Raw genomic sequence first — 14,330 nt, forward strand, 5'->3', positions numbered from 1 at the left:
AATTTGCACGTCCCCCGTTACTAGCTTGTTTGCGCTGACCCCAATAGTAGTGATCAATTGAGTGGCTTGCCTTCGTTTAAGGGCTAAGGCCATCATATGGAGGGGTCTATCGCTCTCATTGTAGTACTGCTGGGACAAGCTTGTGTATGAGTTTTGGGCTCTGGTCCTGGAGAGTTGTTTAATTTCGTTCCTAATTTTCTCGAGCTGGGGTTGGAGCTGTCTATCACGGGACTTTTTATGTCATGTTTCTAGGTGTTTCAGCTCAGTTAGTCGGGCCGCCTTTGCCCCCAACTCTTTTTGTTTGTATGAGATGCATTGTCCCCTTAAGAAGGCCTTAAAGGCATCCCAGCACCTATATGGGGTGAATCCCGGAGTATTGTTGTTTTCTCAGAAGTCTTCAATATCGTCCCATAGTTTCTCTACGATCTCGGGGTGTTGTAGGATAGGCAGGTTAAGGCGCCATGCCGGGGGTTTGCAAGGTGTATTGGGGACTGAGATGTGTAGCATCACTGTGGCGTGATCCGAGATGGTAATCGGCAGAATGTCACACCCAGATACCATATGCAACGTATTAGCTGGCACCAGCCAGTAGTCTAATCTTGAGTAACTGTTGTGTCGGTGGAAATAGAATGTGAAGTCGGATTGGTTTGTGTGGGTGCTTCGCCAGACATCTACCAATTTCAAGTCGGTCATTAGTGTGCGAAGGGTCGCTCTCTTCTTAGGGTGGAGTGAATTGTTGAGCGCCATCTCCTGGCGGTCAAGGTCCTGGTCAAGAGTTATGTTCATATCCCCACCGTTTAATGTAATGTTCCGCATGTGTTGGGCGCATTGGGTAAACGTGCATGAGAAGAAGGCCGTAAGGTGGTGGTGAGAGCATATATGTTTAGCAAGGCGATTGGTTGCTGTTGTATCTGGCCTTGCAACAGTATGAACCAGCCTTTGTTGTCACTGTAGATATGTTGGACTTGGATGGGGACCCATTTTGTGTATTAGAATTGAGACCCCACGCTTCCTGTGGCTTGATGAGTGTGCTACAGTGCCCACCCATCCTCACGCCAGCTTTTCAGATTCTATTTTATTGAGATGGGTGTCTTGAAGGTATACAATGTCTCCTTGCAGATCTCTTTTATAGTTGAGCATGCGCCTGCGCTTAATGGGGTGGCCTAGCCCTTGGATGTTCAGGGTTACACAGGTAAGTTGCAGCATTGTTTGTTGTGTATGTGGCTCTAAAGTCTGGCCCCGGCGAACCTGCACTGTCTTAGTATGTCAGTACGTCTTCCCGTCTTGAGCACGTCCCTTTCTCTTTTTCAAAAACAAATAACTTGTGGGATAACATTGCCGCTATTTCAAACATAAGACTCAAACTTAAGTCTTTTATGGGCCAAAGGTTAGAACATTGGGTGAGCCTGTCCTTCGGCTCTTGCCCATTACTAGGCTTGCAAGCCCATATGGGGTTGGTGGAAGCAATCCAACGGTTTGCTACCTCTGCCCATATATTCACCTCGAGTCCTGTGGGGAGTAGATAGGCCATAGTGGTAGAGGTCGCCTCTTTCGGCGTTCCTATCCTGGCGTTCTTATGGAGACATATTTGGATTACCACTTTTGGTTTTCAAAGTTCTTCTCAACATAGACCGGGTATCGGCTTTCCGCTGTTGTGCCTTTGATAGGAGAGTGAGAGGGGCCATGTCGGCATATCTTTGGGTTAGGTCTGTTTCAGGGTCTGCTGGTGCGTTTTCTTTGCTCTGCGTCCCAGCCACAGGGGCCCTCTGCCTGTTTTGTGCCTTTTCCCCCTGCTAAAAGGTGCATTCCAGCTGGAGATGGGGGCGGTGGTCCAGTTATGCGTTTTCTGGCTGTGCGCTGCCGTAGTCTGTTGACACTACATTTTTTGTTGTTGTAGGAATCGTCAGCGGATTCCGGGTTCCCAAATGACTGCCACGGTTTGTCGAGCTGTATGCACCAAATTTCTGAGAATTTAAGATAGTGTCTGTGCTCTGTGTTTTTTTAAGTGCCACTAATATGGGATGAACGCCTCGCTGCCTTCTTGATATTGCCATAGAGTAGTCGTTGAACATTTTTATTTCAGTTCCATTTAGGCGTATCAGGGATGATATTCTGTAGGCTTTTAGGATGGCTACTTTGTGCTGGAAATGTAACAATCGCATTGTTATGACTCTTGGGCATTCTGTTGGTGCTGGCTTAGGAATCAGAGCGCGGTGTACCCATTTCTATGGAAAGGTCCCTAGCATTGGGCAAATGGAGTTTGCTCTGTAGAAGTTCGTAGATGAACGTCTCCATGTCTGTCCCTTTGGCGTTTTCCAGGACACCAACGACCCTCAGGTTATTCCTGCGGGATCAGTTTTCCTGATCCTCCATTTTCTAACCCAGTCTTTAGACCTCCCGTATTACTCCATGAAGCTTTGATTCCGCAGTTGTCCGATTGTACTCCAGGGCGCTGATTCGTTGTTCGTTTTCTGTGGTTCTTTAAGCTTGTGTTAGCTGGCTTTGCACCTCCTGAAGGTCCCGTTTCATTTCGAGCGCCGCTGTGTTAGTTTCTTGCGTGCACTGGCCTATTGGCTTCATCTCAGCCAAGATGGCCTGTAGTTGGGTTTGATTTTCCATGTCGGGTCCGTTTCTTGCTTATCTCCTTGGTATACCCCCTGTTGGGTGGTATCTGGGGTATCCTTGGTGTCTGTTGCATGTACTCCTTGTTGCATGCCCCCCCCTCTTGCACGCACGTCTTGAGGGGTGGCCCGTCGGGGGTTTCTTGTTGCGCAGTAGTGGTGTTTTCCCTTTGTGGTGGATGAGGCATTTGGATTCTCTGAGGTGATTGTTAGCACTTGCTTCCCAAAGCATGGAGCCTTATGGGCCCACTGCGCATGGGGTTTTCCGTGGTGCTGCCTACCATCTTCTTCCCATGCGCCTCAAGCCCTTGTTTCTGTGGGCGGGAGCACTTTCCCCTCCACTTGCACTGCCCTGCTTGCTGCCTGTACACCGTGGGCCGTTCTCCCCGTGCATCTGCTTGTCTTGCCCCCTTGATTACACCTGCGTGTCGCTTCTGTAAGTTATGTCCACCCGTGGGACCTGTGGGCCGGTGGTACTGATCTCTAATCTTTTGGTCTGGGGGTTTCTTGCTCTTTGAGTGGGACAAAGGTCCCCTGTGCCGGCCTTGTAGTTGTCAGCCCCTTTTCTTGCCCCACAGGGTCTTTCTCCCCACCGTCTAGCTTCTTTGGAGGGTGTATCTATGGCTGCCAGAGAGGTGCCGACCCGGCCAAGCACCCGTTGTGCTGTGTGTGCTGGCCTCCCAGTGGGTCATCCGCTGTGGGCGCTGTGTTGCTGGCATGCTTATGAGGAGAATGCGCTTTTTGTGAGCGGCCCGTTCCCCAAACGAGTCAATTGTTCCCAGTGATTTGAAGCGGTTGTCTAACCGGTGCGCTGGTGTGGGCCCCCGCTGTGCGCTGGTTTACCGGCTTATCAGAGATGCTTGGGCCTGCAATGCTCTCGTGCTTCGGTGTGGAACTGGTGGTACCCAGGTGCCCTCCTTTGGCAATCTCCGCTTCTTTTGTGGGCTCCCTTCCTGCGCCTTCGGATGGTTCTTAGCTGCACAGCCTCGGGGCGATTTGTGGCGTCTTCTTTCTAGTGGCGCTCGATCCGCTGGGTTGCAATGTGCGGGATCCCCTCGTTTCTTGTGTTGCGGCAGCACCTGTAGATCCTGGGGATCTTCGCAGCGCAGTCCTTCACTGGGTGCAGGATCTGTTTCTGCTCATTCAATGGTGCTGCTCTTCACAGCACTTTTGCTGTCCCGTGGGGGCTCACTCCCTGCCTTCTAGCTTCCTGGGAGGTGTGCTTATGGCTGCCAGTGTGGTGCCAGACCGGTCTTAAACCCACCGTGCTTTATGCACAGGTCTCCCGGCTTGGCACCCGCTGCTGGAGCTGTAGAGCGGGTGTGCTTGTAGGGTGACTGGGCCTTGAAATGCAGTCAATTCCCTGGTTTAGCTGTCAGTTCCCAGTGGTTTGCGTTGGATTCTATTGTAGGCTCCTTGCCCTGCGCTGGCTTACTGGATCATCTTTAGCACTCGTCCCCATCTCAGCGCAGCTTCCGTACTTCATTGTGGGGCTGGTGGAGCAACATTTTCTCCTTCTGCTGACACCGCTCCTGCCGTGTGTACCCTTCTTGCACCTTCAGATGGTTTTTGTTTACCTGACCTTGGGGTGTTTTTTGGTGCCTTCGCTCCTATGGCACACGATCCGCTGGGTTGCTGTGTGCAGGGGCTTTCTTCTTTCCTCGTGTTGTGGCTGTATGTGTTGGTCACGGCGACCATGCGGCTACGTTGGTCCTCGCTGCACAGTCCTCCCGATGCAAGGTTCGTCCCTGCTATTCCAGTGGCGCTGCTCTTCTCAGCTCCCCGTACATCACGGGCTGTGTCGGGCTTCATTATCTGGTGTGGCAGTGCAGTGAGGGCTCCGGTCTGGAGATTCTCAGCCCGAGTCTCCAGTTTTGCGTCTTTTAGTATGCTGCCTTTGCTGATGTGTGGCACACCGATTCTTTCAGTGGCGTGTAACTCTGTTCTGCGATTTTCTTCGGGGTTTCACCCCCCCTCCTCCGGGGCATTATCGCCGGTACATTTTGTCTCCTTTGCAGTTCCTTTCATGCCATTTTGCAAGGTCTTATTCGGCTCAACATGTTGTCCGACGGCAGAGCTCCCTCAGCCCACGCCATCTTGCTCGGGCTCTTGAGCGCCCCCCCATAGTCAAGGTTTCTTGATTAAATAATGATGTATTAATTTAACAGTGAGTTTGAATAAGCCTTCTTTAGAAGGGAGCAACTATGTAACACTTAAATACACTTCAAAAATACACACTCTCAGTTTCAATAAATCAGTACATACCCATTTGGGATGGCACACATCCACTACCTACACCCTGAGGTGACTTAAATAACTAGGACACCGTGGACACTAATATATCACTGGTACATTTAAAGCCATACTGAGTTTGGTGTCACAAGGAAAAGGTTAGAGGGAAGAAACACTGGATAACAAGTTTCTCAAACGGGTAAGCATTTTTGGACCACCCAATTCAATGTAGATTAACCCTTTCCCAGCTAAAGAATGTGTGACATTTTGGAGGGAAAGATCAAAACACAAACCCAGAGGTTAGAAGAGTCTTCAGGGAGCCAGGACAGCCAATGCTACTTGAGCAAAGTCTAGGGGAGGTAGAGTCCTTCTTGAAGGGAAGTAGAAAGTCTTAAACAATGTTATAGAGAGTTTTTGTTGGAAAAGAAATCACAAGTGGGCCACAAGCAGAGAGGCTTGTGAAGAGCAAAGCTGCAAGCAACTCTGCAAGGGGCAGCCAAAGCAGGTCTCAACTGAGAGCTTGCAATGCTACACAACAAAAGGTAAGTGCCCCTTAGTTTACAGTACCTTACGTCTGAAGAAATGGGTTCCAGCTGGCTTCTGTTCCTGTTGTAGTCTGCAGATCCTGTTGTTCCTGGGCCTCAGTCATGGGGACGACAAGGAGGATGTCTGGGCACTCATGCACTACGATTCGAAGGTCGGCGGCAGCAATGGGCAAACTTCGTCTCAGCGGCACGTCGCGGTTTCAGCTTCTCGCGAATAGCACCATTACGGTTCTCTGATACCTGTGGGCTTTCCTAGCATCTGGGGTCCTGCTTCATGGGAGTCAGTCCGACTTAGAAATTATACACTCGATTCTGGTGTTGCTCACCCCAGCACTTGGTTCCTGCAGCAGCAATTGGAAGTAAATCCAGCTTTGAGAGTATTTCCAGATGAGTTTGTCTTGGGGTCGATTGGTCCCACCAACCCAAGGAGAGAAGTCGTCCTTTGCAGGGCTTCTCTAGTCGAAGTCAATTTGGAGCTTCAGCACTGCAGCAGGGCTTCACAGGGCAAACCAACGGTCCAGGAGTTGCAGCAAGTGTCTCTTCCAAGTTCTTCTTCGGATTCCTTCGTCCAGTGGTCGACTCTGCCTTCTGTCTAAAAGACCTTGCCTTTTACGTAGGTTTCTCGCATTCATTTGCAGCCTAGCTGTCAATCACACAGCAGGGTGGCTGTCTTTCAAGAACAACCAGCAGGCCAATCATCTTTGTGTGCATTCCTTTATCCAAGGAGACTAAGCACAGGGAGTTTTGGGCACCTCCCTTGCTTCCTGCCCTGACAGACACGCTGGAGCCAGAGGCGGTCTTCACTGGTGAATCCTGCCAAAGACAAAATGGACAAAGGGACCAAACCTGGTTTGGCACACAGTGTAAATCTCAAGAAGGACCAACAAGAAATGGCGAACAAAGACCGGGGCCGATTGCAGCCCGCAGTAGAAACACTCAATTGCAGTAAAACGTAAACCACTGCCACCAGCCATTAATTGTAGAAAGGGTAGCATAAAAAATGTTACATGAGAAACTAGACAATGGGGATACGAAGACACCCCTCCAGCGCCCTATTGTAAAATGGTGTGTGCGGGGTCTAGAAAGTTACAAATGTAAGTAAAGTCAAATTCACTTCACTGCTCTTGGAAATAGTAGTTTAACCAAAAGAAGGTATTTAAACATGTGGGAAATCTGAAAGACATCCCTGTGCCACTGCGCTGAAGGTGCCGTGTGTCACAATGTAAAAAGATGATGCCTATGGAGTTTGTCAGACTCCCAAAGCAAAGGAAACTCAGTGTTCAAATCACAGAATAATACATGAGAGAGTGGGGAAAAAGGTCTCACTCTCTCCAGGATATAAATTAAAAGTCCTAAAGTCCAGCAAAAGAGCTGGAGGTCTCTAAGGTAGAAGGGAATTAGCACATTTCTGAGAATTCTCCCTAACAATGACCAACAACAATATGCACAGAGTAATCGTACACGTAGCCCCTTTCCCTTTCCATGGCGGCCACTCTAAGAAAGAAATCAAGGACGCAGTTGAGCGCCGAGACTTGTCGGGCGGATAAGGCCCAGGTTGATCCTCGCCGGGTACTAATATTTTATAAAGTTCTTCATTGCTGAAAGGACATCTTGGCACTGTCGGGGAATGAGAAATAAATGAAATTTAAAAGATAGCCATTACAAACAACCATGAATAAAATAAAGTCGACTGCCTAGATGACTGTTGAATTCCTCTGATGATGCTGGCTTGGCCACTTGTTCTTTCCATGGACCTTTCTCAGCATGCGCTCTGATAGTCCTAAAAGTGCTGTTCGGCAGGAACTGGTGCCAAGGACGCTGCAACCCACATCACTGCCTGGACTGGTTGGAACTGGTAAGGACATAAGATTACGCAAATAAGTAGAAGTTGTCATGAGACTGGGATGCCTGCGCCCCTCGGCAGAAATCACCAGACCGGAAGTAATCATATGATGTAATAACCAGAAATGGACACTAAAGGGACTATTGTCTAATGAAAGGATTGTTTGTGTTTGGTAGGAGGCAGAAGGTTTGCGCCGGAAAGCCAAGAAATGGTTTCTAGAATGTTCTTAGGCTTCGGGTCAGTCAGGTGACCAGCCTCCTATAAAAGGCGACTAGCGTCAAGGGCGTGTCAGGGTAGAGCAGTCAGTTTCTGACAGATGAGAGCCTTTATTTTCTTGATGCGGGTGCTTGGTTTATCTGACAGCACTAACAACTATCGACGGTACGAACAGATGCTTGCTGTTACTTTAACAAAGTCGAAATGAGGTGATCATCTAAGGAGGACGGCGAGTCTGGGAGACAGGGATGATCGAGTGCATTGTGAAGTGCTACCAAGAGATAATAGGCGATTCCAGTCTAAAGGCTCTACCAAACCGTGATTCAGCCAAATGGGTCATAATTAGGTTACCACAAAAAGCACTAAGATCTGGCAAACAGCACGAATTCCGAGTTATTCAGCCTCTATTGGGTGGTTCTGTTCAAGGATCACACTAGACATGGATGGTGAACCTACCAGGCAATGTAAAATGAGGGAGGGGGGAGCAGTGCACTCACTATTCCATTGTGGAAGCTGTGCAAACACACACTAGAAGTATATAAAACAGCCAACTGGGATCGAGACCACAGATAGCTCTCACTTATATATATAGCACTGTGCCAGCGATCTCTTAGGGAACCAACATTGTGATAATGATCGCACTGAGCAGACCTGCTTACCAGCGAGCCCAGAGACTTGTGGGGATTGCATATCCATGCACCGCCTTACACACTCTGTCCCTGACCTTAAAATGGCAGTACTGAGAGTTGAAACCCTCAATCCATGTAAGGGCATTTACTCTGCCCGTTATGAAAGTTGTAAGGGAGAAGCTAATGCCACCCAGGGAACACTAATAGAAAAACCCAAGCCGTAAGAAGCAAACATTATCTATAAACAAACAGGGAAATCACGCAATCACAAACTTTATTGAACAATTTAAGGTGATGAAAAGCCCTATAAAGAGGGAGCACAGAAAAAGGTTTGGGCACACTGGGTGTAGCGATCCACGTTGAATGAGCAACAAACAGCGAGCCAGAAAAAAAGAAGACGACAGAGCCTGCTGAGGGCTACAACTGCTGGGAGAGCAAATTCTCAAGTAAAGAGAAAAAGTCAACACCTTCTTGACACAACAACCCTTAGGAAACAAAGAAGCAGGGAGGAATATTTGCCAAGTCTGTGCTGTGATAGTTTGCTCATATTCTGCCATGGTCCAGGAGACAAAGGAGAAGCCAGAACTTGTTGAGTACCATAGCACAGCAGGCTGGTTGGTGGATGAGGATAACATCAGCCTGACAAGGGGGGAGAAATGCTTGCAAGTAACAGTCAAGCTACTATACCCTGGCAGTGGGTGTCAAAACTCCTGCTGGTATGGAGTTACATCAGGCAAAGGGGGAAATGGGACGTCTAAACAAGTCTTTGCTGGTAGGTGTTTGCGTTTGTAAGGAAATGATAGCAGCCCATTGCCAAATGTACACTCTGGAACAAGCAAGGAGTAACCAAGAAGTGTTCTAGGCGCTAAATCCCTGGATCTATTTGATTTCATCAAGACATTTACATTTAGGTACATTTTGCAGCAATTATATGGGGTGGGCGGGGAGAAAACCCTCAGCCCCTCAAAATATTCCCCCCACATTACCCCAATCTCCCCCAAACACAAATTTGTTGTGAAAGATCAGATGAAATCTGCCTCGATGTAAGCTTCTGCAACTATACAACATGCCTAATGTACTGAATGGAAGCTTAAGGACTGTGGCGAAGGACATTGATCATATGTCTATAACCTCAAACTCCACTTTGGTTTTCAATTGTGACATTTTTTGCCTAACCTAAATGCCTCTTGGTTTTAGAGCATCCGCCCACCAGCCCGCCAACTACTCTAGGAGTTCCTCCAAAAATCCAAAATCCTTTCTCACAAGTTGAGACAACAATAGTGTTTATATTATACGTGTTGTGTGTTCAGTTGATTGCTCTTCGGCACATTACCCAGTTCAATAGTATATTTTTAGTAAGCTTAGGGGTATGACTTGCTGATCTGACCAACTTCAATTCAGAACGGTAACAGAGGGTTGCACCTTTTACTTTGGGCTTTTGGTGCCGTAGTGAACCTGCAGACTGCACTTCACACTCTTTCAGTTTTTATTTCAGGAGCTGGAATTAAGTTTTCAAAATGGAACATAGAAAAATGTTTGAAGATAGTTAAAAATTAAATCTATGTTTAAATGCAAAATTTGCTAAAGTGTGAAAGTTGGTAGCAAGACACAATTTTCCAATTCTAAACGAAAGGTAACAAAGATTGATCCTTTACTCTCTCCGGCACCCTCCCTGATGCAATGACAACATAGAATGAGCAAGGCTGGGTTGCCAAAGATATAGGTTTCGATGTCAGTTTTCAAGTGAACTTAAATTTGTCAGAGAAAATCAAGATGTACATTTGAAAAGAACAGTATGGCTTTCTTATCTCACAATACCTGTCACATTATGTGTTCAATATATTCTACAGTTTCACAAATACAAATTTTGTTCATAAAGGGTTAACTCTTAAAGCTATATTTGGAACTGTTGTTGTTCAGATGTTACATTTTGCAAACATCGAAGCTGGGAATTGATGAGAATATGGCATACAATAAAAAGGTTTATGTGAAATCAGATGCACACACCCTCAAACCAGAACTTTTGTATAGCGCCTATACAAAAATGTTTCCATGCGCCACAAGACAAGATGTGGCTGGGTTGGAGCTGGGGGCGGGTGTGGGGGTAAAACAAGGGAATCACCAACAAAAAAGCAGTTTTATCGGCCTTGTGACAATCCTACCATGCATGTGCTTGACAAGGTGGTAAGTGCGGGGGGAAGAGGTAGAAGGAGAAGTGCAGGATTGGGGTGCCCCTAGTGTAGGGGGGCAGGTAAGTGCTGGGTCGGCCTAAGTGGCAAGTGCCAGTGGAAAGGGTTTGAATGCAGCGGACAGGGAAGACCAAGTCGGGTTAGGTCAGGCAAGAGTTAGCATAGGAGGGGAGAGGGAAGGAAGAGGAGAAAAGGAGAGTCTTGATAGGTTTCCGGAGCTTAAGAAGATACGGCTTAAGTCTCAGAGGAGGGGGGCCATTCCAGAGGGAGGAGCCAGCCGAGGAAAGGGATCTACCTCCCACTCTCTGCTTGGAGAAAAGTTTGACCTGCAGAGAGTTGGAGCCAGAGGATCGAAGGACTATGGCCGGGAGGTACTTAGGGAGGGAAATCTGGATGAAAGAGGTCACAGGCCCCAGACAGCCTTGTGGATGATAAAAGGGGTTTGAATTTGATCCTTGAGGACACAGGGAGACCGGGAAGAGATTTTAGGGATGGAGAAATGCAGTGCCTGGGTTTGACGCCAAGGATAAGTCTTGCGATCCTATTCTGGATTAGTTGAAGGGGGCGAAGGGAGGAAAGCGGCAGATTGAGGAAGAGGTTGTTGCAGTAGTCTATCCTAGAGAGAACCAGGGCTCTGAGTACGTTGAGCTTCTGGGGGAAGGGCAGGAAAGGTAGAATGCCCCTGAGAAGGTGGAACTGAAAGTTTGACTTCTTGGCAAGGTCTGATGTGTGGAGAGAAAGGGGAGTCAAAGATGATCCTAAGGTTTTTAGCCTCAAAAGCTCGGTTAGGGGAGGGGACCAAAGGAGTCTGGCCAGAGAGGGGGGGTAGGGAGGAAACAAGGAGCAGGCGTCCCAATGAGAAGGATCTCTGTCTTACTGGCATTAAGGCACAGATCATTGGCAGAGCACCATGCCTGAATAGCAGTCAAGCAATCAGGTATGAGGGAGGAGGAGAAGGAAGAAGGGAAGGTGGTACAGGATGGTAGCTTGAAACAGTGTGTTTGCATAACAATGGAAATGAGGGGGAGAACGTGGAGATTAGGTGAGCCAGAGGGGCCAGCTAGATGTTGAAGAGCCATGGCGATAGGATAGAGCCTTGAAAGACGCCAGAGGTAGAGTGTATTAAACAATGGTAAGACTATTACAAAAATAACAGTATCATTGAGGATATTTTGCATAAGCTTGAAATTAATAAAAGGACACACTGATTTTTGACGTACAACCACATTCTAAGAAACACAAACAATGAAATGATAGCATAGCTCACCTCAATATCCTGTAGACTGAATTCATTTTGATCTTTGAAATTTGCAGCTCCCACACTCAGCTCCATCAACATTTTTGCGATTTCTGGTTTTATTGCTGCTGTGAGTCGACTTGCTGCTTCCATGACATGTTCCTGCACGTCTTTCAGTTGCATAGCTGCCTTAGAATAGTGTGAGTTCCGAAAAACACCACTGAAAAGGTCTGTAAGGAAAGTGCTTGCACGACAAAAAACATTGAGTGCATCCAGGTATTTGGAAATTCCCTGCTGGATGTCTGCGATCGGAGTTGTGTGGGGCAAAGGGTGGTTGCAGCTGCCGGCAGCAAGTGGGGAGGTGAGAGGGGATGCAGTGTTAGTAGATGCCAGTGGGGCGCTAAGGGTCCTGCTTAGCTCGGGCATTTGATACTGCTGGTGTTGCTGTCCTTTCTGCTTAGACCCGCCAAGCAAAAAGCGCCGCTTGTAGTCCATTTTACTTTCTTGGGCACTGCAGCAATACATAGGTGTTGCCGAACAATGGTTCAAATAAACAATCGGTTGTCAAATGTATTTTTCAGAATTGCGCTTAAGTATCGTAGTGGAGGGCTGGGTACGTAGGCTTTGTAAAAGGCATTTTCCAAAAGGCAGATACCTCTTTTCAATCCGTATCACCAGAGAAGATCATCAGATTTGCCAAATTTCTGTTCTAGTGTTCAGTGCAGCCCTGCTGCAGTTCAAAACTTGTACTCTGTATGTTGCTCAAATATTTACCAGCCGATTTTATATTGTGCTGTTTTTATATGTAGACAAAAGCGTAGGGTGGCATGAACATATTCGTTCTCTGTGGCCCAGCTATTGACACCGACTGCTACAAACGTATTCACAAGGACAACAAAAAAATATATATATATATATTGATATAATTGAGTAAAAAGAAAAAACAAAATAGAACTTCATTAACATACCAAAAATTGTATAACAGAATTACTGATCAACAGCGACTATAAAAGCAGTGCAAGTCCTTTGTCGTTCCGCAGGAAAATCAAATGTCTTGCATTCTTTGGCAGATCCAGTCTGTCAAATGCGTGTAGTGCTTTGCCATAATACTGAAAAATAGATGTTCTCCTATTGGATTTCTTTGAGACTTAGCAAGTTCAAGTTATTAAAAATTAAATTTTTTTTGAGTGCAAGTCTCTTCCTTTGCTTCCATATGTTGAGGTAGTTATTGATGCTACAGTGGAAACAAATGGTGGTTCCAGATTTAATTTGCCTTCGATTTCAGTCCGAAGGAAGAATGCACGAATGTATTTGTAAGGCCTCTAGGTCATTTCCTGTGAAGGAAAAAAAATAAAGTTAAAATATGTTATGAACAAAGAGCAGAGTTAGATTGGACTCCTCCAGTGCTTTGATGGATTACTCTTAGATATACCCTTCAAAGCACCAGCCTACAAAAACTTTGATCTCTTGTGACAAAGTTCATGAAACCATGTCTAGATGGTAACAGTATTGCCCACAAGGCACACAACAATTACTTTTAGAATTCACTACGGACATTGAAAATTTGAACGAGAACCTAAAAACGACATTTTCTCGTAAGAATCCAAGAAGGGGTGCCAGTCATTTATGTTGTGCAATTAACCACTCGAACCACTCTGGCTAGTGGCTACTTGATTATAACAGTGTTTTCCCTCACCACAATCCCCATCCCCTCAAATGTTGCTTCACGGTTATTGGCTTGAGTTGCCCTACCAAACGTTCACATTAACCCGGCACACAAAAATAATATATCCGTTACTGTATGGGAAAACAACAGCATATCCAAGATCAAAACCTTTGCAAAATGTAAGCATTTTTAAATTGTGCTAATCATTTTCTAAATGTCATTCTTGCACAACGAATAGAGAATAAAAGGCAATAATGTGCTATGTTGAGACGAAAGGCATGACTAGAACTCGAGGCCACGCCTTAATCGAGACTTTTGGAATACTCTTCCAAACAGGAAGAGGAAGAGCACTTTTGCATAGCACAAATAAATCCCTTGCTTAAGCCCCCACCTTAAACCCCCTCCAAAAATTGATTCGGTTTCTCCAAAGTCCGTTATTTTCTCCCAATCTACACCTAGTGGTGCATTACAAAATGAGGGGTGGAGCACTGTGGGCTCTGGAGAGGGGCCCTCCCAAAGCTCCTCAAAGAAGTGTATTATGCGCCACAGAGGCTAGGGCAGCCTTGGCCCACCACACATGCCTCATGAATATGCTGAGCATTCTGCCACAGTGGCATGATAATCAAACCTTACATTTTTCACCTAACATAGAAAAAGGGGAGGGGCATCTGGCCACAATATGCACTAGCCGCAGTAGGGGTGGCAACGTTTGTTGCCAGAAGGTCTGGCAGCTTCTGAAGGGGCATCCGAATTATAAACGATTGAAGGTCTTTGGAGGCAGGTGATAACTTTGACACAGGGGCATTAACACCTTCCACAAATTAGAGCAAGCACACAACAAGAGAGCCCTTAGAAGAGTACGGAGAATAGTAGGTGAAATTGGGTGCTTCTCACAGTAACATTTTTTTAAATAATCTGTTGAAACAGTGCATTTTACAGCATTTTTTAGACAATTGGTTAAAAAGTCATACAATTTTTTCGCTGTTCTCTATTGGTAAGCATTTGTGATGCCAGAATTCACAAGTGCCAGCATTGCTATCGTCAAGCTATTTTTCTGAAGCTGTGCCTATGATGTGTTTTGAATCTCGGTGCATTTTTCCCACTACTGTGTACTGTCTATTACAATTACAAGATGTATTAAGCCAGCCTGCC

General features: G+C 46.5%; 1 protein-coding gene across 6 annotated transcripts in view; it reads right to left on the bottom strand.

Moving 5' to 3' along the window:
* The window catches only part of GARRE1 (granule associated Rac and RHOG effector 1), a 1,148,859-nt gene that overhangs the window by 1,048,946 nt on the left and 85,583 nt on the right, over positions 1–14,330 (bottom strand). For all 6 annotated transcript variants that reach the window (XM_069639445.1, XM_069639428.1, XM_069639448.1 and 3 more), the window contains one exon: positions 11,543–12,846. In XM_069639445.1, the coding sequence (XP_069495546.1) occupies positions 11,543–12,037 (495 nt within the window). In that variant the 5' untranslated portion in view covers positions 12,038–12,846. The remainder of the gene's footprint in view (positions 1–11,542; positions 12,847–14,330) is intronic.

Source organism: Ambystoma mexicanum, chromosome 1q (assembly GCF_040938575.1).
Source record: "Ambystoma mexicanum isolate Mex_15411 chromosome 1q, UKY_AmexF1_1, whole genome shotgun sequence".
Classification (NCBI taxonomy): domain Eukaryota; kingdom Metazoa; phylum Chordata; class Amphibia; order Caudata; family Ambystomatidae; genus Ambystoma; species Ambystoma mexicanum.